The sequence below is a fragment of the Cardiocondyla obscurior genome, linkage group LG03 (assembly GCF_019399895.1).
Source record: "Cardiocondyla obscurior isolate alpha-2009 linkage group LG03, Cobs3.1, whole genome shotgun sequence".
Classification (NCBI taxonomy): Eukaryota; Metazoa; Arthropoda; class Insecta; order Hymenoptera; family Formicidae; genus Cardiocondyla; species Cardiocondyla obscurior.
In genome coordinates, this window is record NC_091866.1 from 10,698,298 (window position 1) to 10,724,075 (window position 25,778).

The window sequence follows — 25,778 nt, forward strand, 5'->3', positions numbered from 1 at the left end:
TTTTTTTTTTTTTTTTTTGTCCTTGCAAGATTAATTACTGATACGCGATTTGCTACGCTCAATTTGAGAAATAAGATCGACCGGTGATTATTTTCTTTTGTAGTTGATCGAGTGAATCATTAACGAGCAAATCTTTTTAGTCTTTGTAAAGCGGAACATATCTTTGTATTTCTTTTTTTTTTATTTTATTTTATTTTTGAATTTCTTAATTAATAGAAAGTTACAATCAGTTTAAGAGATATCTCTTGACAGATTTGAAGAACAAGAATGTTTTCAGGAAAACATCACTGGCGTTGGTAATTAACTAGCAAAATACATTAACAAAGTTGCTTTTGCAAATTGGGTCGCAAATTAAGTTACAAATTCTGGGATAATCCCTTCTGCATTTCGCCGTTTTCTTCGCCACGTTCCCCTTACGTATTCTCTTTTTTTCCCTTCATTTCTTGCTTTCGGTCCAGCCATTTATTTATCTCGCTTAGAGTGAAGCCATGATCGCGTTTCATATTTTCTCTCTTGGCGTTGAAGGAATTTCTTTTTCTATTAACTCTAAGGTTTCACCGATGAACACGAATGCTGTTTACCTCGCATTTTATACGATAAACGCTACTCGTCTTAACTTTTTATCGAACTGTACAACGAAGGTTATCAATAATTGTTTTTCGTTTATTTTCACGAACCTTTTTGTCCCGGTGTTTGTCGCTAAAAATTTTGTGAAAAATTGCACTTTTTGGAAACGTTATTTAACGCTCTTTTCATTTCCACTGTCATTTTGTCGCGTTGTAAAACGATGATAAATTCTATAATACATAATTCCGATTGTTAGCAATCGAATAATAGTTATAATTCGATAAAACAAATTTCACAAATAATGCATTGTCACATTATCATCGGCATTGTCCATTTTCCGTTCTGCAAATACAATTTGCTAATATTAATGTCGATTGTTATTTTCATCGTGCAATTCCGCTATTCTTACTCCACCTCTTCAATCACTTTTACTGTAATATGCAGTAAAATGATTGTAAATGTGTCGTAACCTTGTATAATGATAGTCATACTGTCTTTGCAGCGCGATTTATAGCATTCGATCGCTTGTATTGCCACTAAAATTACGGGACAAGTGCTATTTTGACAGCTCATTGAACTTAAGTGCTATGACACTAGTTAGCTGGCGCGATATCCCAATGCACGCACGTTTTTACGATAATTTACGGTGATAAACACGTCGCTGGCGGTCTTCCAAACAGTCTTTCCACGAGCGCGTGGTTCAACGGGATGCCAAAAGGTTACCGCCGACATTTTACCATCTGCTACCTTTTGCATTGATCCAACTACAAATTCAACATGCTGCGCGATCGGTTTTTATTAACGTCGCTCAAATCCGAACGTGACTCAATCGCTTTTTTGTCTCTCTCGTGCAAAATTACGATTAAAAATAAAAATTATCATTAAATGATGAAAGTTATCTCTATGAATAATCTCTTTGTAGATAATGAATAAGTTAATATTTTTCCTTTTAAAGGGGAAAAGAAAAGAAATTTTTTATTTTAATAGAAGTTCAAAACGTTCATCATCGTTTAATTGAAAAATTTCGTGCAACATTTTTCCGAAGTAAAGTATTTTGTTCGGCACGATTTTTATGACCCGCATTGTTTCAAAAGAAACGTACGGCACGTCATCGAAAAACATGTTTGATCGTGCGCTGCAATTGTCATAAAATGTGGATTTATCCCGTGTTACGTTCCCGAGATTTCTTGACAGCTTTAAAGCGCGACATGTCGATATTGTAATATTCTCGGTCTTCCGAACAAGAAGTCGGACGTGCCGTCGACGTAAATAGTGAAACGCGAGCGACATCAAGTTCAATAAGAATAACAACGTCTTACCGGGACATCGTATATCTTTCCCGACGACATTCAGGTAACGTTCGCGGCGCTGGTATTGCGTGTTTACAGGACACAGGAAATTATATATTATACGCCGTTGCAATTGGCAGCGGCTGTTTAAAATTTGGCCGACGCCGTTTTTCGCCCCTAATTATATTTCAGGGTTAAATATTCTCTCGAAATAACGCGGGACGCGTACCGCGGGGTGCTCGAAGCTGGGTCGTCAGTTCGTTTCGGAGATCGTTATACTCGGTATTTACGGAACTCCAAAGCGACGTAACTGCTGCGTCGCCAGGAAAAGTGGATTATTTCAAATCGTTTGGAATACTCTTGCGCGTCAATTTTAGTATCTCGGAAGCGTCAGCGGCGCTTCTAAAATATCTCCCCGCGACCGCGGTTAAATAATCGTTTAATTTTACATGTAGTTAATGCCAGTTACGATTGCATTTATGAATGTTATTAACCACTCTTCGCACTTCGAGATCTCTTGGGAGCTCTCCTCTTTAACTTGCGATTTGATTGGATGTGGAGAATAAAGATTAATCCGTGCCGTTGCATCGGCTAACAAACCTGTAGTGTTCTAGAGCTTTTGTTTTAATTCGCTGGAAACCGTTTAATTACAGACGGATCTTCTCTATCAAGCGGGCAGAGCTATCGTTCGTTAAAAAAGAAAATGAACCAGTTAACTATTCTTTATCGACCAAAACTCACGAATCGGCACGTTGTTCTTTCCCATTACCAGGTTTTATTCCTGAACCCAATACATATATCAGTGGCGATATGAGAACAGGCTGATTGAATAAAACAAGATAAAAAAAAAATTTTTTTCTCGAGACAAAAAGATTAATATCGTCAGATTTTAATTAACCAACACGTTAAAAAAAAAAAAAAACTTAGTTTACGATATGCATTTAATAATAATGTTGAATAATTTTGATGCATCTCGAATCATTCTAAACTCATGTAAGCCGTTGGTTTTTATCACCCGTATACGTAACAATTGGAATAAATTTAGGAATTAATTTGATGACGCATGCGAAACAGTCACCGCGTATATCCGCCTCAAGCCTGTTTCACGGATCTTGGTTCTCTCTTAATCCACATAAATCCGGTGGCGGGCATGCAACGTACGCGGGAATACAACGTCTGAGAGGATAGCGAACGATACGTGCTTCCCAGTGAAAGGTCGAAGCAATTATTTCTCCTTAATGCCGCTTATAATTTATGAAACTTGCGAACTGATTAAAGTCATTACGCGATATATTTACGGGCACCGCGATTTTGACAGGAAATCTGCGACGTGAGATAAATTTGGAATTACGTGCACAATTCCGTGGGTGGAAACGCCTGGTTCGTGCAGAAACAATGCGAGCGAGGGCTGTCGCTTCTCCCCCGATCTTATCTAATTATTAGGCGTGACACTCTCGAACAAAGCGCGGCGCTCACAAGAATAATCCCTTATAATTGGCTCAATTAATGTTAGTTCGAGCTTTTAGTTGGCGGTGTCTATTTAAAAGTCCGATCAACTTTTCTCGCGGCCTCCGCGCAAGGTCGCCGACGTTTCCATTGTGCATTCAAATAAGCTGCCGCCGGTCTCGTGGAAACGACCGTTTCTTAAAGTGTTCTGTGCGAAAGAAGCTTAAGTGCGCAAAATTAGAAACTAAAAGATTAAGAAAATTTAAAATTATCTATGTATAACGAAATTTTGATCTTCGTTAAGCCGGCAGCTTCGCTTTAATATATGTATATGTATTCGAGTCTCCTTCGTTTAGACTGAATTTAAAGCTCGTCGGGTTAATATTCTGCAAACGTGATACGTAATTATTATATCTTTGGTCAGAACTGCGTCGCGAAACGTTGTTGCAGTCGGGACGAGATTGACGAATATAAAATTGAGAAAAAAAAAAAAAAAATTAAAAAAAGAAAGAAACAAACAAAAAATAAGTGTACATGCCATTTGCCACTGTCGTACGATTGATTAATTGCACGATGCAAATATTATCTCGCAGTGATGTTTTATTCGATAACGCGAATAAATCATTAAAATTACTGTCATTTTTATTCGGCCGGCGCAAACGGTCGTGAGAGTCGATCGCACGTACGATTATTATTGTCAACGCGTAGCGCAAGCGGATTAATATGTTTGATCGACATTTAATCCGTCGCGACACATTGAATTCTCCGGCGAATTCAATATCGATTACTCACGTCTGCCTATCGAGAATTTATGCGTTTCTAAGGTACGTTAACGTCGTTACGTTCGACGTAATGTGAACGATAATGTAGAGTCAACGTAAATTAGCACACTAAATTTCCCACATACCTCGAAAATAGGTTTTCGGGTAATCCGATTAAATTTGAAGTTTCGCAAACTGGAAACAAGGAGATTCGTACAGAGAAAAATTTGGTTTGAAAAAAAATTGAATTGCATTAGCATAAAATTTTGCCAAGGAATCTTCTTTCGAGCAGACATTTAAAGTAACGTTTGCGGTGAAGTCTCTTTACCCTTATCGAAAAAGTAAAAGAAGTATCAAGTACGCGTCTTTCCGTGTAAAAGATTTGATATAGAAAAAAAAAGAAAAAAATAAAAAAAAAAGGAAATTAACGTTTGCAATTGTCAGTAAAATAAATACCAAGCTGACACACTTTGCGCTTTTATTATACAATTTTCTACACGTTCTGTTCGTCGCGAAAATCAACCAACGTGACTTGTAATTACGCGAAGATAACACGAGAATGATACTCCACGCAATAATCTGCGACGTACAGTATAAAAAAAATTTGATATTATTTCGTATTGAAACGTTTTCCGTCGCACGTTCCGTCGTTTGCTGATCGTGCAAGTTTAAACGCACTTTAATACTTGCCAGATGTTACGAGCGCGCTTAGTGCGTACGCGTGTACGCCTGACATCATATGACGAATTATTCCGTCTCCGCATCGATGTCGTAACTTGACTCCGGGATTATTACCGGACAAGCGCCGGCACGTCGCGCGCTCCTCGCAAAGTGAAACCGCAGATGACAAAACGGGTCGGCCGCGGACGCGCATTTCTGAATGCATAAATAATGTTTTATTATGAATCACGAGACGAGACCTAATCACATTTTCATAATTTAAACAACAGGTACGAATACTAAATATCGCGTTGTTTTGAACGTATCTTTGTAATCGTACGGTCGCGCTAATTTAAAAATAAAAGGAATATTACGCGGTCGATATTTAAATAATAATTGTACATTTAACCGGAAACGGCTGACCGCCGTGTTTTAATTCGACAAAAATGTAACCCGCCTAAAGATCAGTTGTTCGCTCTGAATTACGCGATCGGCGTCCAAACGCGTGCGTTTCAGTCGTTAAAATAAAGTTGCGGCCGCTCGATACGGCGCGGAATCGAATAAATAAAATTCGATTAATTATGTTTCGCTATAGAAACGTATTAAACGAGGATTGCGCGACACTTACTTACACACGCTCGCGCGCACAGGACTTTAAAATTGTTTGCGCACAAATGCGTGAAGCAATATACTCGAAGAGGCGTAATATTGAATTTATCATCGCGGATTGTATCTACGCATAATTTCCACAGAAACGTGTATAGGAGAATGTTTATTCTCTTGTTTTATTCTCGAATTTTTCGTAGTATTAGGTAGATAAATCGGCAATTAATTTCCACGTTTCACATATACGTCCGTATATGTATGCGTGGGGGATATTAAAAATTAAGAATGCAAAATATTTTTATCTCGACAGACATTTAGAATTTATTTTTGATAGCATTGTTTATTATCTAAATGTATTTATAATTTATTTTGTGTAACACGATGTAAGCGAGATAAATAATATTGTGACGAACGTTTTGCTTCACGTGGGCGAGTGAGATATAAGGTGGAATTACTTACAGCTACGCGAAAGACGTAATTTGTATTCTTGCGCAATGGAACTCGTGGCGTTAATTAGTACGCGTAACGTGCGCCTATTCGTTGTAACGCACAAATAACGTTATGGAATAGATGAAAATACTTTGTTACAACCGACGTTACGATGCAGCTTGACGGGTCTCAGGATGCGTGATAGATTCAAACTCGCCGCAAGTGAATTCCCGTGTACCTCGAAATCGATTTTGGCATCTCTGTTATTTTAATAATCGGAAGAAAAACGAGCTTCCTCTGAGTGCACTTGAAATGGTTCAAACGTATTCCTTGCGAACGATTTTCCGCCGAATTAGACAGGAAAAGGATTTTTTTTTTTTTATTTTTCTTTCAACTTCTGAAAGAATTCTCGCGACACACTCTTCGTAAAATTATTTCACATATATTATAAAAATACTGTTTTCACTTTAAGGGAAACGGACTACGAAATTTTTAACGCTGATTTTTATTTCTAAATGTCTTAATTATTTTTTATCCGTTTTATAAAATAATGATAAACTACATTTGCTTGATATTTAAGTATAAGTCTGATTTAGTAAATCTCTGAATAAGTAACCACTGCATTTTAATTTTTTTTTTTGTATCTTATAATTACGCGTATTGTTAATTAATTATAATTTTTTTTTTTACTTTATTATGACTGTAACGACGAGACTGACGGTTAGTAGTTCGGAAATATTCATCGATACAGCTGCATGATATATTTGGATTTACTTGGAACATGTAAATATAAAAAATATTGATAAGTCACACTTGTGCTGCCTGACACGAGAGGCAGCGAAATTTCGTCGGCATGTTTACGAAAGAAATTAATCAAGATACGTCTTTGAATGATTGTCGATTCGGAGACGCGTGTTATTGTTCAGTATGCAGAGTATTTAAAATCTATATAATATAGTATTAGAATTTAAGAAATTAATAAGGGCTATCAATTAGAAAAGCTTGTTATTTTTAATGCAAACAGGAATCTGACTCTGTTATTAATTAAATCGTCCAGCAGATGTGAAGATATATCAATATGATGTATTATAATCTGTTTTTCATAGTCGGCTCGATTTCTGGCCGTGTTCATACTTATCGCAGCGCTTTTATTCATTTGATATATTTCTATCTCACAGCGACACATCGCCAACATTTTTCCCGGTGTTACGGAAAAGTCAAATATTACAAGCCGCATTTTTCGCGAGGTATTCGAAGTACGCTTCGTAACTTGAGGATTAGGGATCTATTTGTTCGACATGATTACGCAATATCAATGAAAAGTTTCTCGATTCTGCCCCTAGCATATCCCGAAACTACCCCGAGCTTCTGTGGCAAAGTTTGTGATTTACACATGCCCATTTCGTAAAAGCAGCTTCTGAAGGCGTGTATAAGATGTAGGATTTTATTTAATGGAGGATATCATTCGCAGCTATAACGCTACACGATTGCCGGCCGTGAAAGTGGAAGAATCCATGGAAAAAAAAAAAAAAAAATGTTATTTTATTTTAAACATATAATCTCCAATCTTTGTGCGGTAATTGTGGAAAAAGAACTACTGTTTCGCGATATGTTGTCAGAGAGTATCTCGCTATCACCGGCCTCGAGAACTACATGAGGCTTATCGGCGAACAGTAATCGTAAAAGTCCGCACCATAAAGCGGCGTCGGTGAGCCGTGATCGCGAATGCCTCCGTTATCATATTTTGTAATCCGGGCCCGACGGTTGTTTCTGAAACTCCGACGAGCCCGCGTGGATAACGAGCTGCATTACGTATTAGACCACTCGTTAGGGTGCCGCTCGGGGGTTTTTTTTTTTTCTTTTTTTCCTCGATTCTCATTTCTTGCTTCCGCCCGGCGGAACGAGTTTGCACTATTATTGAAAAGTTAGCGCAGCTGACGATGTGCTCGCGCCCCGCGAAGTTCGTGCATACATCCATTACGTCGAAATTGAGTTCCAAAAACGCCTGCACTGCAGCTCGTTCCGCATCCCGACCGCACAACAATTGAGCATCCACATATAACGGCGTGACTTATCGCAATATCGCAAAAACAGACGGAAAGACTGTCGTAAGCTGTCAAGTTTATTGAATCCGCTGGTTTACAAAAAAAAGGGGAAAAAAAAAATTTAATAAATAACTAAATAAAGGAAAGAAAAAGCCATCTTTAACGCAAAAACAATGACACAGCTGGATCTTGATACCAAAAATAATAATTTTTTTTTTTTCCATTATTGCAAAATGTTTTATGCTGCATTATTAATTCGCGTTACATAAAAGGTTTCAAATTTTAATTATAGATTACCTTCTCCGCAGGATTGATCATTAATATTAGATTGAAAGAACTATATTTCCCGTGCGTAATTTAATTAAAGATTGAAATAAAAATTCCTCTCTGTGTAAGATATTAATGTGTTAAGTATTAAGTAAAAACGTCACGTATGAAAAACTCGCGCGAGTGTCTCAAATGTGAATTCAATTCGCTCGTACGAATGATTTCACGCGATTGCAAATCGAATTGTATCATCGAGCTCGGGCCTCGTACCTACTTTAACGAAAAAGTTTCCTCGACGGTTACGGGGATTTAGAGGCCGGAAGCAAGTTTAGTATTCCGCGAGTCTTTCCGGGTAAGTAGCTGCGTCCGGAAAAACCCCGAAGAAAAGGCCGAATAATACATAAAGCTGGAACCGCAATCGTGATGTCTCTTTACGACGAGTTTTCTCTCTACGTGTTACAGAAACGAAATACCGTGATACTACTTTAGCCTTTATCTCTCGAGGACTATCTCGCTTCTTATTTATTTTCTCAAAATTCGTCCGATTCAACTATAATTAGAATTAATCGTAAAACTCTTCTCGATAACGGCCTTTCAGGATTGCCGTTCGGCTGCCGAAAGTGCTTTGACGGTGAGGATTACCGCGCGCGATGAAATTTCGCGTTACCGCAACCGGTCGGAAAACCCGTGAGACTGGTTAGTTTTCGGTACGCCTGACGAATCGTCGGATACACGAGAGAGGTTTTCGCGGCGGAAGTTCACAGCCCGCCCTCCGGGTGGTGGTCCCCGGTGTCACGGTTCGGAGTCCCGCACGCCGGAGGAACAAATTTGAACCCGGACTGGAGCGAAAACGCGGTCGGTCGGGGCTCGTACGTTTCCGCAGCCGGCGCGGCGGTAGGTCGGACAGACGCCCCCGTCGCTCTTGCGCCGTAGCTTTGAGTCGGTAGGGCGCGGGGTAGTTTCGCCGCCCGGTTCACCCTCCCTCGTCTGTGTCAGCCTCCACCACCGTGTGCTCGGTTGGCGTAGACGTCGCGCGTTGCCGTCGCCGACGGAGGCGGCCGAAGTTAGCACGCGGCTCTTTGTACAAGTACGCGCTCCGGGTATGTGCGGGTTCCATTCATCGTTGCACTAGCAGCGCGCGCTGTCGCGTGCGTGCACGCGAACGCGGTACGTCCGTGCGTGCGTGCCTGCGTGCGTGCGAGCGTGCATGAGTGCGTGCATACGTGCGTCGCAAATCGGCTCGCGCGCGATTCCCGCCTCTGTCTGACTCGGTCTGTCTATCTCCTTTTTCCCTCCGTCTCTACCTCTCCCCGTCTCCGGCAGTGTGTGTTCACTCTCTTTCGATCTTTCTCTCTCTCTCTCTTTCTCTCTCCCTCCGTCTTTTTCGCTCTCTCTCTTTCTTTCTCTTGCCGCGTCTCTCTCGCTCTCCTTCTCTCGTTCCTACGTCAGCCGAACGCAAAGTCAGTCGCGTTTCGTGCCGGCTGGTGTGCGCGTCGTATCGCGCGGCACGGCGCACCCGGGGAACGGCACCAGCCAACATAGTACGGGCGCACGAGTGACGCGTTTAGACGCGCGACGGGCGAACGTTCGTTATCCTGAATCGCAGGCTGTGTTCGTGACGGCGCGAGTGCATCGCCCGGAAGAAACGCGACGGGTCGCGCGATGCGCGCATCCGATCGCGTCGCGACGCGTCAACAACGTCGACGCCACGATCGGCGCGGTGTGACGACATGCGATCGTAGTCGTGGACGCGGTCAGGCGCGCCTCGACGAAATTCCGACTCGCCGGGACGGCCGACCTTCGCGTCGCCACTTCCTTCGCTATCCTCCGGCACTCGTTCTCCGCGGTGATAAGCGGCAAACGGCGGCGAGAAGAGGATTCCTCAACAGTCGTTATCGAGGACATCGACTGCTTACGGCCGACGACGGTCCCGTGGGTTTTCAACTCTGTCAGGCAAGCGCGTCGCTCGCGTGTGCCATTTACGCGCCGCGTCTTTTCTCGTCGCGGCCGTGCACGCGTCGCCCGATAGCTCCCAAGGAGTAAGATCGCGCTTTCGAGCGATCCGGTAAATCCGCTCTTTTTATTCGCCGGAACGCGAGTCGCCTTTAGAATGCACCGCTTTATTTTATATCGCCGATCGTTGGTTTGCGCTAGAACGCGTTACGTCTTCTCGCTCCGGAACGTTCTCCGGGAGAATGAACTCTCTGGCGGAATAAGTACCGCGAAGTGGCGAATTTCTAGTCGCCGTGGGTGTTTGCCAGGAGAATCCTTCTTCGAGAATGTCTGATGATGCGATTAGACATTCGAGTGTATAGTGTTTCAAGTGTTTATCGACGTTAGGAGTATTATTTCAACTGGCTTTCAGCCTCAGGCTGAATTACGGCCGAGATAACGAAATAATTAACTGATTCTTTTGTAGAAACAACTGACGCGCCTCGGTTCTTTTTCAGGAAACCGGCACGAGAATTATTTAAATTCCCCCGTGTTATTATGTAAAGTAAACTTGTCAATCGTTTTCACGAATAATCTCGGTTGTCTCAATCAGGATTAATTCGGCAAATTTTTCGCGCGCGAAATTAAATTATTTGCGCAATAAACGAGAGTCAGATTGCGCGATTTTAAATTATATTTTTAGCAACATCGAGAAAGTTATATTTTATGTGATTTTGCGTAATCTTATTTGAATAATTTGAAAGAGGAAAAAAAAAAAAATTTGACTTTATTCCCGTCACGTTGCCTCGTTGCGAGTGCAGTTTGTCGAATTTTCCCCAACAATGAAAATCAGAATGAGTCATTCGACTCTCGCTGCGCGTTATTCTTTTTCTCGGGAACACAGTAACAAGGCATTTCTCCCAACGAGCGTGCATATGAAATTTCTTCACTCGATATTTATACATATACTATCCGTCAAACGTACGTTTCATCGATCAACGTCCTTTTTTTTGCGAAGCGCGGTTTCCGGTTGCGGATTCGGGTGGACCAGGTTCGCTGTCGCGGTGACACACGTGAATAAAAAAATCCAAACACGTTTGGCAAAAAGAAATATATATATATATATTTAAAAAAAAGGAAAAAATCGAGTAAGTTCTGCACTCTTGAAATCAAATAAAGAGCAGCGTTTTATTACCCCTTTGCATGCCAACGCGCAGATTCCCAGGGGGGAAATACGGGGGGAGGTTACCTTCTCTCTAAAAAGTGAAAAATGGAGAGCTCTTTGCATTTTCAGTCATTTATGACTGAGAAGCTGCAGTATTCGGCTTGAAAATGGTCAAAAAGTTGGAGATCGGGTCCGCGCGAAAGATCAAAGAATATCTCGCTGAAAGCCACCTACACGCCGCGAGTCTGGAGCACGTTACGTAGAAAGCGTCGAATATCCAAGAACGACAGAATCGTAACATTGTGTAGCGCCGGTCTGTAATCGAGAAGTTCGTAACGTCAAACGCGTCGACTAGAAATACGTTTCGATGTATATTGAAATGAACCGATCGTCGTAACGTTATCTCCGCGTAATTATCTCGAGCGATTGACTCGCCGAAGAAAAGGCCTCTCTCCGCTGCGCTAAATGCAATCTACAATTAGAAGAAAATTTAACGGAAATGCCGGGTGACTTCGTTCGCGACGACCGTTTACGGCGACAAACGCATTTCGACGAGAACGAAAAAAAAAGGGGAAAAAAATGAATAAATAAAAAAAAAAAATAAAAAGTCGGTTATAAAGTCAAATTATCTGGACACCAATGTGATTTGGGTATCGCACGAGATGCGCGTCCGACTACGTGGCTATTTGTCTTCGTTGAATGGCGTGTTCTCTGCTTTCCGGGTACGACAATGTGTCGGCAAATGTGTCAGCCGACGAAAACGACAATCATTTCACGTTACCACATTTTTCTGGGAGAAAAAGAGGAAATTCCCCGAGAAGTTGAACGAAACAAATATTTACGTCGCTTCGCGAGCGAAAAATCGTGATCTCTTTGCACACACAGATTGCGCAAAAATCCTTTCCGCGGCGGAGGATCGGTGATTTTAACGTAAACGCTACACCGCCGTTATGTGTAATGTTTTACGACAATTTAAATGCACAATGGCTTTACCGAGTCGTTAGTAGAAACTGTACGTAGAATTTACAAATTAAATAATTAATCTATGATTCTATTAAGTGCATTTCACCACTTATGGCTTCTGAATCTCTAGAAAAATTGATATAAAATATTTTTATAACACTATAAAGGAACATATTACCTCTTTCTCTCTCTCTATTTTTTTTTTTTTTTATCTTTATTGAAAATATCTAGTCTCCGAAAAGGAGAACAATGTTATGGTTGGACGAAATAGCGAACTTATCGTACGAAAGTTTAAACGCGCTATACATAAAACGATTATGTCCGGATATTATCGTTAACTTCTCTCAAGTTTGACATGATTTCTGTTTTTGTTCGAGCTTGTACGTCATTTTTATCTTTATTATTTTTTTATAGCTCTTTCTTCGCTAACCGAAGCGACTTCTATCTCCTAGAAAGAAATGTGTCAATTCTTTCCTGCGGATCGCCGCGGCTTATCTCCGCTTAATTTATTAAATTCTAGCTAGCTGTTTTTTGTTTGCATTTTCTTACGCTATTCTTCGCGCGCCGATCTATTCTTTGCGCTCGGAACTTTTCCTCCTGGCTCCCGTAGGCGTTAGATGTATTAGAGGCATTGTGTGAAGTGACGACGCGTTGAAAAGTTTATGCAACTTTAATGCTATTCACCAATCACCATAAGAATATCGAAGATTCTTCCCTTTTGTTACGACGAGGGCAAGTAATTTGCGTGCCAAAAGCAGTGGCGATAATCCAGTTTCTTCCGACGGAGGAAAAGAAATGCTTCCTCAAAGTTATAATTAGTCGTCATAGAACGAGATATAATCGCCGTTCCTCCCTGCTGTCACAATGAAACAGACGTTCAATTTGACAAGACAGAAGAAAATTCTGTCCCGTAATCACCGTCGACCAATTTTGTTGCGAATTTTCTTTTCCTTCCCCATTTTAAGGAAAAAAACTTTTCGAAACTGTTGCCATTAACGTACAATATTTATGTATATTTTATTTTATGTAACAGACATTTGCCGCGGCACGTCGAAGCTTTTTCTTCTTGTCGTTCTCTCTATTTTATTTATTAAAGAAATCAAAAGCTCCACGAACGATTTATTTCGCAAGAGAGCATAAATAATCTCTGCTCGAAGTCTGCAAATTTACAGTTATTAATATGACAAATTTTAAACGGATTTACGTATAATTGCGACTGTTATTGAAGATATATATTTAGCTTTGATTTTGTATACGACGTACTTGAATTAATAAACCTTTATTTGCTATCTATATAGAACGAACGTTTTGTAAAACTTGGTTTTTTACGGTTGAGCGTGATGTTAATTTAATTCTGTTATTAATTCACGCGTATATGTATGAAACACGATTATAAACGAGAAGGGAAAGGAATCATCGCAACTCTCTCACGAGTGAACAATCTGAAAACTTTGTATAATCGGATCGCTGTTCGCATTTTGATGTACAATATGATCGTAACGTAATTACATTTAACAGAAAATTAGTTTTTTTTTTTTTTTATTAAAAGTAAAAAGAAATAGTATAAGATACGATTATTTTACATCGAAAATGTTAAAGAAGATTAGTATTTTAAAATATAAATGTATATAAATTTACGTGAGAATAATTTTATGTTTGTAAAAATTAATTCAACGTTTTAAACATACGCGCAGTTATTTCGAATTTTTTTTTTTTCTAATTTTTTTATTGCAATTTGGAATTCTCGTTTGATTTTAAAATCACATTAGCTTGCGTTTGACTTTTCGCTTTTCGGTTATACACGTTAACACCGATTTAGTTATAGTTGCGCGCGCTAATATCGACTTCATAATAATTATGCAGATCATGCTATTGAGTGTTTGCGGTCGAACTTTGAAATTCGATGAAGTTATGCTGTAACGCGAGTTCGGTGGATTTGTTTCGGTGCAAGATTGATATCGCGTGCCTTTCGAGAGAAACTGGATATATCTCCCCGCTTTGAAACGTGCACTCGAATCTCGGATCTGCATGCCAAAGACTGGTGCACGCGTCTTATATCAAGCTGTCTTGCGGTTATGGCTATTTGCTAATGGTCGTGCAAATGTCCTTTTGGGCGGACAAGATTAATTGAAGTTATGAAAATTTACATTATCAAAATACACGTATATCCTTAATTTTCAAAGTTGCTAATAACACTTAATAAAACTTATTCGGTTGTTGCGGAAGCACGAAGTTTTAGGGAGCATAAACAATAGTGCTTGCCATCATTTATCATTAAACTCTGGTTTTTTTTTTTTTTGTGGAATTTAACGCAAGTAAAATATTATGTTAACTGTTGCACACTTTGAAACCAGCATGATCATTTTCGACGAAAAAAGTAATTAGCTTTCTCGATGTTTCCGCGATAGAATTTTCCTTTCTTATGAAAAATTCTAGTTTTTCTATCAACGGAGAAACCATTATAACGCTGAAAAGTGACAGGGATTTTTCTCGTGAAGCGTGGTCGATAAAGGTTGTACGTGATTCAAGACCGTTTCCGAATTGCACGAAAGCCCCGCAGGGGAGGACAAAAGGCATTTTCATCTTGTCTTGAGTGATAAATCTAGCGATCAAATGATTACGGTCCCGATTGTTGAAGGAAAACTAATAAGAATATATTCATTTTTCAGTAATAATATGTAGGGAATAATATGCTTTATCTTTTCATTAAAATTTCATGTATTTGACATGCAGTTCCTTAATTTTTACTTTCAACAATGCTACTAGTTGAGAATTGTGCCAATCTAAAGTGCGGGCTGCCATTTGTTTTACATCATTACTACGTCGATTTAAAAATGCGCCGGATAAATCATGAAGTTCCAAAGTTGCACGATATCGCTTGATCGATAGCTAAGTACTTGTAGTGACATGTGGTTCACCGATGCAACGCACGGAATGACATACGATTCGCCGTGAACGATTTACGAGTAGTCGATTGAACAAATTCACGTGTGCGTTCTGCGCATTGCGTGTGTATGTTAACAGTATATTATATAAATAATATCTGGCATAATTTGTAGAAGGGAAACAGAGAAACAGAGAGAGAGAGAGAGAGAGAAAAGTACATTGTGTTACGTGTTTCTATAATTCCCAAGCGGTGCATCTCCGTATTCTCGTTAATGAAATGGACGAAGCGACCGTTAGTACATTTTCAACAAATTCTGTATGTCAACGCGAAACGTGGGACTCGTGATAACTGCCTTTCCGTCAAACGTACTTTTTAATGTGGTCGATTCACGTTCACCTTTTAATGCATTTTTATTTCCACCCGCTGTTTTTTCCTGCGGTTTTCGCCCGGAAAGAAACGTTTACTTCGAAATAATCCCGCAGTATTTTTGCCGTTGGTTTCGCCCGACAAAAAAAAAATTTACAAGTCCAATTTGCAATTATTGATGAAATTAATATCGTTAAAGCGTTGTCCGACAATTTAAATTCTGGAGATTCGATGCACAACCGATTTGATCGTCTTCGTTTGACATTTTCAATTCTACGCAATATAGAAATCTATTTTCAATTTATTTTTAATTTTCTTTCTTTTTTTTTTTTTTCTTTTTTTTCTTTTGCGAAAACAAACGATTTGCAACAGCGCTGGGTTACGTAACTGCATGTTCACAAGTAACCGCGACACGCGTTTGTACGTCGAAACATTGTATTGCAGTAATGAGTTCTACAGAGTATTGAAATATTCATTATCTCTAACAGAAAATATACAAGCAATTATGGATAACTTACGGCATATAACCGGTGCTTACATGGTTTTTTCCTGTTTACCTTGACGAAAATTACTCTACATTCTTATACACATATTACGGATGCTTAGATTTTTTTCGTGAGATAAATTATTGCGCGTGTTTTAAATTGTCGCAAAACATGATAGGATAAGTGATTCCCATTAAATCGCAGCCGTAACTGCGAGTGTGTCTCGGCGGCGATGTTTTCACAAACAATTTGATTTAATCACTGCAATCACTGCATCCCGATAATTGAGATATAAATGCTACAGAGATTAACTGTAATTATACAGATAACACGAGGTATTAAAATAATATGTTACACTTCTTGTTCAGAGACATGTTGTAACTTACATTCGACACGACGAGGTTTAATAATGTTTTGCAATGTTTCGCGCAACGTTTTTTTTTTTTTTGTCTGTTTTTTTAGCTTTTCTTTATCGAAGAGAATTGCACGTAACAAACAACGGCCGCGAAAATAAGTTCGCGGAGCGGTTTCGGGTCTAATTAATTTTTTTTTTAACTGTGATTACGGTACAAAAGAAGATATTTTTATCGGTTTGCCGAAACACGCGCGGATATCCTCGGTCAAACTGTTATTCCCTAGCCGATTGCAATCAATCATGCTAATTTGCGCCAATGTGGCCGACGCGTTCGAGCGTGTTCGGCCTCAAATCCATTCCGCGGGTCGAGTTTTCGGCGCGCGACATCAAAATTCCAAATTGATATGCGGCGTAGTTATCGCGGTTATACTGGAAAACGAGTCTCGCGCGGTGCCCGATCGCGGCCGCGCGTCGGTTCCGTTCAAACAAACGCAGTTTTATCTGAACAACGGGTAATCGGTATTGAATAAACAGCGTAACGGATTTTGCGAACTCTCACTCGTACGGGATACAGCATAGATACGCCGTTCGGCGAATTACTGCTTTCCATTACGAGATCAAATTACGTCAGCGGAATTACGAAAGGCTTCGATGCCAGTTGCATTATTATGTCACGTCGTTATTTTGTGCCCTTAGAAACAACGCGCCCACGTATTTCGATCTTCAATTTTTTTTTTTTTTTATTTCGAGGGTAAAAAAAGACTTGATCGATAGCCCTGTAGGACGAGAGTGTAAAGGCGCGGTTGGCAGGCGTCGTTGGCATACGGCGCAACACATAATCGCTTTGTCGTGTGGAAAAATTGTAGCGGGACGTCATGCGGCTGTAAACCCCTTTTTTTCTCTCTCTCTTTCTCTCTTCTCCGGGATACCCCCCTTTTTTTTTGCGTGCAGTTTACAACGCGCTCGCTCCTCGGCGAGAAGTTCGATATCGATGAGATGGATTCTTTATATCGCGGTAATACACGATGCGAAGGGCGTCTTAATAAATCACTCGCTGCTCCTTCGCCGTGGCGCAGGAAAATCGTTGTAATCCACAACGCGCGCGTCGATCTCGTGTCACTTTCAGTTCTTCGAGCACGAGAACAAAGAACCCTTTTTTTTAATTTTTTGTCTTTTTTCTTTTTTTTTTTTTTTTTCTATCGCGGCTTCAGGAAAGTTATTCGCGTTCCACGTTATTCATTAACGTGAGTGTGATTAAATAAATTGTCATTTTCGCTTTCTCGTGCATTTTGCAATCGTTTACCACGCGGTTCATTTCACAATCTGTTTACCCGCCGTTACTTTGGCGTGCTAAACGTGTCCTTCTTTGGCCCGGCTTTCGGTCGTTTCTCATCGTTGCTCGTGGTACGAGCTCGATGGTAGATTAAAGATACACTCTTGCGCTGCTCCGTACTTTTAAGCCGGTGCTTGAGAGATAACCTGTCCGGAGCTCGTTTCGTATTCGGGTACAATCCTTCGCGGAACATCGACCAAGTTCGTTCCATTATGCATTCCGTACCGTATCGCCGATCGCGCTCGTGGTTGATAGCGTCTCGCGAGACTCGCGGGCTCTCCCGGTGAGATGAAATATATCTGTACCGGCATCGATCAAAGTCTCGAAATTTTGGAAAACGCGCGGACTCGCGGAGAGTTATAGTCCGGTGGACCGCGGCGATTAATCTGTTGGATCCCCTGTGTAAAATCTATTCGTTTACGCCGGTCGATCTGCGCGAGATAATGCGAATTTCGCGCGTTATCTTCGACGCTCAGCTTCATTAAAGGATACGAGCTGGTTACGGAAGTATAATTTACAATGCGCGTGGGCGAGCGCAAACTTTGATTGCCGGAATCGTTATTGCGACCAGCGAGAAACTCGCGTCGATATACCACGAAACCGTTCGGAGTATCCGGTTAGAAATTGATCAAATTATTGCTAAGGGTATCGGATTAGGAGTAAAGGTATCCGTAACAAAAACCGCGATAGAGAAGACGATAGCACTTACTTAAATTATTTGTAGGGGCTAAGAACGCGACTGGAAATTGTGTTTTCCCGGAGTAATTCTCGGAGCAGTTTTGAAAAGCAATCGGAGCCTGCTCATATTTAAAACACGTTGCGAAGAATATATGAAATATTAAAAGACACATTAGCTACGTACGCGTCGTTCGCGCGGCGCTACAGCAGGAAATTCAACTCCATTAGTTATCGCATACGCATATCGCGTTATACGTTTCCGGTTCCGCGTTCTATTCGCGTTGTCGTTAAGTTACTGACAGGATAATCGGAAATTGGACAGTTCCAACGTGGTAATTAGAACACTCGCCGAGTTCGAGTCGCGCGAGCTTTGGTAGCAATCGTAATGTGACATTAATCCTGGAGGATTAATTAGCAGTACAACGTAATTACCAATCGGTAGATACATAATGACGTATAGAGAAACAACAGCAACGAGACGATGCGAACGATTAGGAAGGACGCGAGATGAGTATATATACGTGTACATATATTGATTGCCCGTTTGTTCCAATGCGCGTCAATGGCGCACTTATTATGCATCCAGCTCGAGTGTTATCGCGGGATTAACTGCGCGTAACTCAATTTCGCCGTTATTACGCGTGAAAAATAGAAGGTTTGCATTGCCGGTCGGTCGTTGTATACCGAACGCATTTGGCGTAGCGCTGTTTCGGCTCGGCGTTATACTATTATTATTAGCTTACCATTGTAACTTCTCGATTTTATCTATCCGTCGTCGAGTCGGGAGAAAAATCGATTATCTCTCAGCGGGGCGCGTCTATCGCACTCTTTCTCCCTTCGATGCGACTTCTGAAAGGATTTTTTAAGCACGAGTCACAGAGTGATTCTCGAGTGCGGCAGATGGAACTTTGAAGAGTTCTGTCAAACCGGGAGGGAAAGACTGTCCCGATCTCGCGGCCCCGCAAGTTGGTCAACACGAATCGCTACCGTTCGGATAGCTATTGCATTATCTACTGAATATCGAAGAGGTGTCGATCCGCACATAGGTATACATATATCCCGCTTATGTATACCGATATTTATTTCTATGTTAGATGATCGGCTAATCGAAATTCCGCAAATTCCAGTACCGCGGGCGGAATGTGAGAAATGCGTTTGCGGTGAGCTTCGCCTTCGATCGCGCCGCTTAGATATGTGGTTATCGTATTACAGCTGCATACGCCTGTAATAGAGCTGTCGGTGACTAAACGATGTAAACAGAATATTACATATGCATAGGTGTATGTTTTATTCGCTCGCTCGTTGTTACGCGACGCTAACGAGACGCATTCCGTCGAATGAAGAGGTTGCAAATCGTAATTAATGTCCCTTCGGCTCTTGCAGTTCCGTGAAAGAAAAAGGCTAACTATCGATCCGCTTCGTATTTGTAATTAATAAACGGTAAGGCGCCCGCGGCATTTCAAAAGAGTACGAAACTGTTATCGATTGCTTCCGCTGTCAGACGTCTCGGCACTTTCTTCCTGTAAGGCCGGCATTTCAAGGAAAAGGTGTCGAGGAATGAATAGATACACCTTCGCTTCGATCTCGGGAATATACGGTCTTTTAAAGCGGCAAGCCCACCTGATTACAGCCGTTGTTGACACAGACTTATATCAAAGAAACTGACCTTCGTGTCGAGAAAGGGAGCCTCTTTTTTTTGTAGTGCCGCTACGCCCTCACTCTCGCAAAAAGAATTTGTCCAAAATGTCAAGTTATATCCGAGGGCGCGGGCGCGCGCGCGTAGCTTGGGGATTATGCGGCGCAACATTTGCCTCATAATTTGCACATAAATTTATAGCAATTAATTTATTAAAAACAATAGCGAGATAATGTAGTAAACTTGATGTATAAAATAACGGTTAATGCAAATTTCAAGAGCTCCGGGGGATAGATTTTTAGACTTGTTTTTACTAGCGGAAGCTCGCAAGATCTTCGAGTTACACCTCTCCGATCTTAATGAAGATTTTAAAGCACGGGGTGGGAGGGGTAGAGGGGAAGGGGGGGCAAAAATAATTATGAAACTTGCCGCGAGATTATAAGAAAGCATGCTAAATTTCTAAATAAATATATATCGCGGGAAGAAGCGATAACCAGGCACTCAATAACTTCACTGTCGTAAGAAGCGTTCTCCATTTCCTGCTTTTCGTACTCGTTCGACGTAATAAAAGCCGAGAATCGTGCACTTAACGATCATCGTAATGCGAGACAGTGTGATCTACTTTTATCGCTATCTTTAAACTTCCCCCTCCCTCCCCCTTCCTCCGATATTATGTTATAAGAACAAAGTACTTGGTTTAGACGACAGCTCGCAAAACTTCCACCACTTTTATGGTGACAAAGCACAAAATTCTTTTCAACTCCTTGTGTTAAATTACTTTCTAGCGTTCCGCGCGAAAATGAATGACTTCGCTATACCACCAGTTCTTATTTCTATCTCGTTCTCCCAGCATTTATTTATGATACCGAGGACGTCTCTGCTACTTAGGACAAATTGTATTAACAATATACTACGGTATATTATTTTATTGCGACGGGCTAACGTTCGGTTATTGGAGGATTAAGCCCGTAATGGCGTAGATTCGATTTCCTTAGGTTTTATCGGGATATTCGTCGGCTTATCTTATTCGAGTGTTTGACCACTGTGTATATTTCTGTTTGGTAATCGTACGTCTGCGTATCCACGTAGGATACGTGCCGTAGTCACGTCGGAAACGATCTAAAGAAATTTTTTGTGTTATAGAAGTGAAGATTTCGTGACCGTACCTTTATTACGGCCGCGGGTATAATACCGTGATATCGAAATTTTAGCAGGATACTCGCCAGTGTTTTGTCTTACGGGCAAGTGGTTGACGATCGTACGCCTGCATATCCACGTCCGTGCCATTGTCGAAAACAATCAGGAAGGTTTTGTGCTATAAAAGTAAAGGTTAAACGATTCGCGTACGCGAGCCGATTTCATAACGATTCTTTGGCTCTCGGGGGCTCGATTTATTCGACACGGTCGCGTTTAGTCGAACACTTGCATCCGCAATGACATTTCTCCCCGGGGGATCACGTGGCGACGTCGCGATTAATGATTATTCATCGATAAATTTGCTAATCTCGTCGTTGACAGCGGGCAGATGTCCGCCGGCCGCAAACGTATCGCGGGGTCGTCGAACAATATTCCGGAGTGGTCTAAGCGCGCGATCGTTAAAGCGGCTTTTAGCACGATACGGAGTTCATTGCTCCATTTACATCGTCGTTCCCTCGCTCGTAAAAGCGATCCTCCTTCTCTCGATCTCGTCGCTAGTCGTATATTACATGTTTATTTCTTTCAGCGGATGTAGATTCCGCGATTCGTTCTGCATATTCCACGACGTGAGTGAGCACGGTGATCCACCTTTCGACGGTAGAATTACGCTCGCGTCCGTCGCTTCGCGGCACGTGATTCATTCACGTTCCCGGGGAACCCGGAGAGGCGCGTTAACGCGTCGTATTATCGACAAACACGGCATTCCTTCGGTTCCCGAGTGATCGTTTTTGTCGCGCGATGATCGGTCGAAACTGATCACACACGATGATGAATATATTACGGGCATTTCCTGCCGAGGTAGGGCAGGTCCGCATTTACAAACTGCGCATTCGGTACAATGTTGAAGCATTCGCGTATACGTGGAGGGCGCATTTTACAATTCAAATTCAAGGCATTATCGGTTTACGGCGGTGATGCACGTGCGTGTGTGTCTGTAAGAAGGAAATGTCACGCGTATCGTCCCCACGGTATCAATAAGACAATAAGCATAATCTGCTCGCGTCTGCGCGAGGTACGTTTCACGCCGCGGAAGAAAAAGAAATTCTGTTCCACAGATGGTTTATCGCTCCTTCGCCCGAAAGAAGCACAATTTCGAGCAATCGATAGTCAATCTTTCCTGGTTGAAAGGTCAAGATAACAGAGCATCCCATTGACGTGTTATCTCGTTATCGCGGCGCACGCGAGTCTCGTTTCGGTAGTCGGGCTCTTTTTACTCATTGTCAGTGACGTTCACGGGAACGGTATAGTTATATGATTACAAATCTTTACAGAGTTAAAGTACGCGGTCTCGTGATTCCGGTAGGCAGTCACTTAATTAAGATATCGTAGCTATTGTGGCGCGCCTATCCTTTGTGTGTGCAAACGTTACCGACGATGGCGCCGCTGTTTGACTTAGGTTAGCGACACGGTGCTCTTCGTTCGTTCTGTTTAATTAACATTTGTTGGCCCCCGCAAGCGCAAAGGCGACTCACGTGCGGTGCAACAATCCCCGCGAGTCGCGTCGCGCCGTGGATGCGCCACCGCGGGATTACGGATCCGCGCGTTCCCACCGCGTCACTTCGAGATGCTATTAAACGTCGTTATTACCATAAAAACCAATGAAAACCAATTACGTCGCGGCGCGATTAAAAAGATGGGTTCTGGCGTATCGATTTAACGATACATTAAACTCGCATTATAATTCGACCTTCGTCGAAGTAATTCCTCTTTAATATCGCTATTATACTCAACTTACAGGCCGATGCTATTTCCGCCGTGTTACACGTGGGCACCTCGCGTACAAACCCCGCGCAATAAACACTCGGGGCAGTTTTTCCTCTCTCTTTTTCGTTACCTTCGACATTACGCCACGGCTCCCTCGCGCCCCTTCACCATCTCATTTTCCCCACAACGTTACGGCTTACTGCACGAGACGCGCGTTATTACAAATCCGTTCCCGGCACTTGAGGGAATCGTCAATTTCGCGAAATCTCAGAATAATCTTGGGGTTCGGTAATCCAGGCGCGCGCGGATTCGCGCTCGATATGGGGAGTCGCCGGCGGAAGTTCTCGCGCGAAAGTCACCGCAACATTTTATCCCTCAATACTTGGTGTTCTCGAAATTTAATTTTACATTAAAATTCAATAAAGTCAAGAATTCTTCGGCGTAACGCGATGCAAATTTCTTTCTTTTTTTTTTTTTTCTCTCTCCCCCCTCGCGGAATATTCGGAAGCGTGACGCAATTACGTGCGAACGGATAAAAAATTCTACGGAGGTAAAAATGTTGTTGTTACAATCGACCACCGGGCTTGTCTCTCTTAAGCCCTCGTAACTCCCGATGTAACTTTGATGAACGTCCACAGCCCGACGGTGTTTCGTAATCGAACAATGCGGAATCGCTTTTCGCGCGCGATGCGATTGTTGGCCGCGGACCCTCCCTTCGGGTTCGCCAATAAATTTTTCTAGTTAACGGGCCGCCAATTGCGAGCCGAGCGCGCCGATTGTAACCCTTGGGATTTGCCTCGACGTACCGATATCTGGCGATAAATTTTCAGCCGTCTCATTTGAGACTGCTCCGTCAGTCGCTAGGAAGAATGCAAACCGAGTTAAAATAAAAGATAAATAAAAGGCGCGGCGAATAACGGCATTTAGCTTTGTATCAATAGACCGCCGGTCGTTAGAGCTTGATTTGATCGGTCTATTTCCGATGTACTCTGTATCGAAGCGAGAGATAAAAATTTCGCGTTTATTCAGCCTCATCGAATCGAGATAAACCGACAGCTAGCACGCGGATGGCATTACCTATACAAATGCGACGAAAATCATAGCGACGTATCGCGATATCGTCCAAAGTGCGACGCGAATTTCTGTAAGTTTTTTTTTTTCCTTTTTTTATTGTACGGCGGGGTAGCATAAACTTTCGGTGGCATCAATTTTGCCATTTGAATTTCAAATAACCCACCGGTGTGTCAAGATAGAAACTGGGGAATGCTGCGGCAACAACGTTTCCTTCTCGAAATCGTATTTTCCCTTCGTCTTAAGTTTCCTTTCTTGATTACGTTGACTTTTTCGGATTGAATGTCGAGCTTAACGATTTCACCGGCGTGTATAGCGTTTCCTTAGAATTGACCTGGATTAAAATCGACGGTGTCAAAACGAATCTCTGTTATCGCAATGTTCGCCGCCTCGCATTTCGTTCGTGAAAACGCGGGGCTGTCGTGCGACAAATTAAAAGCGACCGTACGGGCACAATGCGCCGCGGTTCTCGCAATGCATATTAATAAATTTCACTTCTGCACGCCCTACGCGTCAAATTGGTCGCGCGCGATAATCATTGCGAAACGCCGCTGCGCAATTCGCGGCGAATACGGATCTATCGCGTTGCGCGAGGTGAGCACTCCGAAATTATTCCCTTTGAGAACGTAATGAGTGACCCCGCGGGCGCTTTGTCGCGTTGACGCTCGAAAGCGCGGCTCATCTGCGCTGTGTGGCGCATTGCTTACCGCAACGCGTTTCACTGTTGCTCAATAGGCGAGCGGGTGTGCGATCAAGCGAGCGAATTTTCGTGCTTTCAAAAGCGGCGCTTATGGACGTAACAAAAGGACCCGCTCGCGTCACCGCGATTTCATTTATAGCGCCTTGCCGTAATTGTTCGAATAATTCGGCAAAAGCGGCGCGACACCGAGCATAGCAATGATAGGTGGGGAACGACTGTCGAAAGCGACGCGCGGAAAAAATCGCTTGCCGTCGAAGCATCTTCATTCGTAATCGCCCGACGGGCGCATCCATCGCGTGACGAGCCGCACGATCGTATACCACCGGGGGATGGAATTATTAACGCGAATAAAAAACGACACATTTACGATCTTTACGCGCGACGGCCTTTTCTGCATTCCCGGCCAGCGAGAGTCCTTCAATTTGCACGTGTAGTTAGATTACGTAACATTTCCGAAGGCTGACTCTGACGTCTTATCACCCACAAGAAAAAAAAAAAGAAAAAGAAATAAAAATTGACAGCGGTGAAAAATTTGACCTAGTATTGAATATCGATGAATGATTAATTCTACCAGAATCTTTGATACCGTTTGACGGGCGTCGTTAGATAGCCATTTTCGATTGCGGTCATTTAATTACCTTAAAATATAACGGATACATTAATTTTACGACACACAACTCGACAGGATCCCTGGATTTCGGTTCGTTAACACCAGATACGTTTGTATCACTTTGCATATTTTTTTTTTTTCTTTCTTCCGCAGATAAATCGGAGATCTTTCGATTGCATCATATTCCCGGGCTTCGGTATCTCGGGATACAATCATATGTAATTATAAAAGCGAGTATTGCCGGAGAATAACAGAGGATGTCGCGGTCGCACGCGTGGATTTTGAAAGATACTCCGGTCAAGGCAAAGACGCGTGAAGTATTTAATAAGTGTGCGTGAAAATCGCGTCGTCAGTCCTCACGGTGCGCGTGGAAACGCGAGGATCGGTGATGTCCGGTCGGCGGGCGGTACGCAAAGACGTCGTCGGTAGCGACGGCGCGTTTTGGTGACGTGACGCTGCGGAAGTGGAGTATCGAGAATGAGTAGCCTCCAGGTGCCGGAGCTACGGCTTCCGGATGACAACGACGACGGTGGTCCCGGCGGTGGTAACGCGATAAGGGGCACGGTGCCCTTGTTGCTGGTACCGCCGAGCAACGTGCCGAGGAGGCGGCATTCTTGGATTTGCGG

The 25,778-nt window shown here is 42.3% G+C and overlaps 1 protein-coding gene across 5 annotated transcripts in view; it reads left to right on the forward strand.

Moving 5' to 3' along the window:
* Window positions 1–25,778, forward strand: part of Dnc (phosphodiesterase dunce) — a 302,183-nt gene that overhangs the window by 117,943 nt on the left and 158,462 nt on the right. The window contains exon 1 of one of the 5 annotated variants that reach the window (XM_070654260.1): window positions 20,610–25,778. The exons of the other annotated variants lie outside the window; for them this stretch is intronic. Coding sequence (XP_070510361.1) covers window positions 25,630–25,778 — 149 coding nt within the window. The 5' untranslated portion in view covers window positions 20,610–25,629. Of the gene's footprint in view, window positions 1–20,609 lie in introns of those variants that run through there. 5 annotated transcript variants of the gene reach the window in all.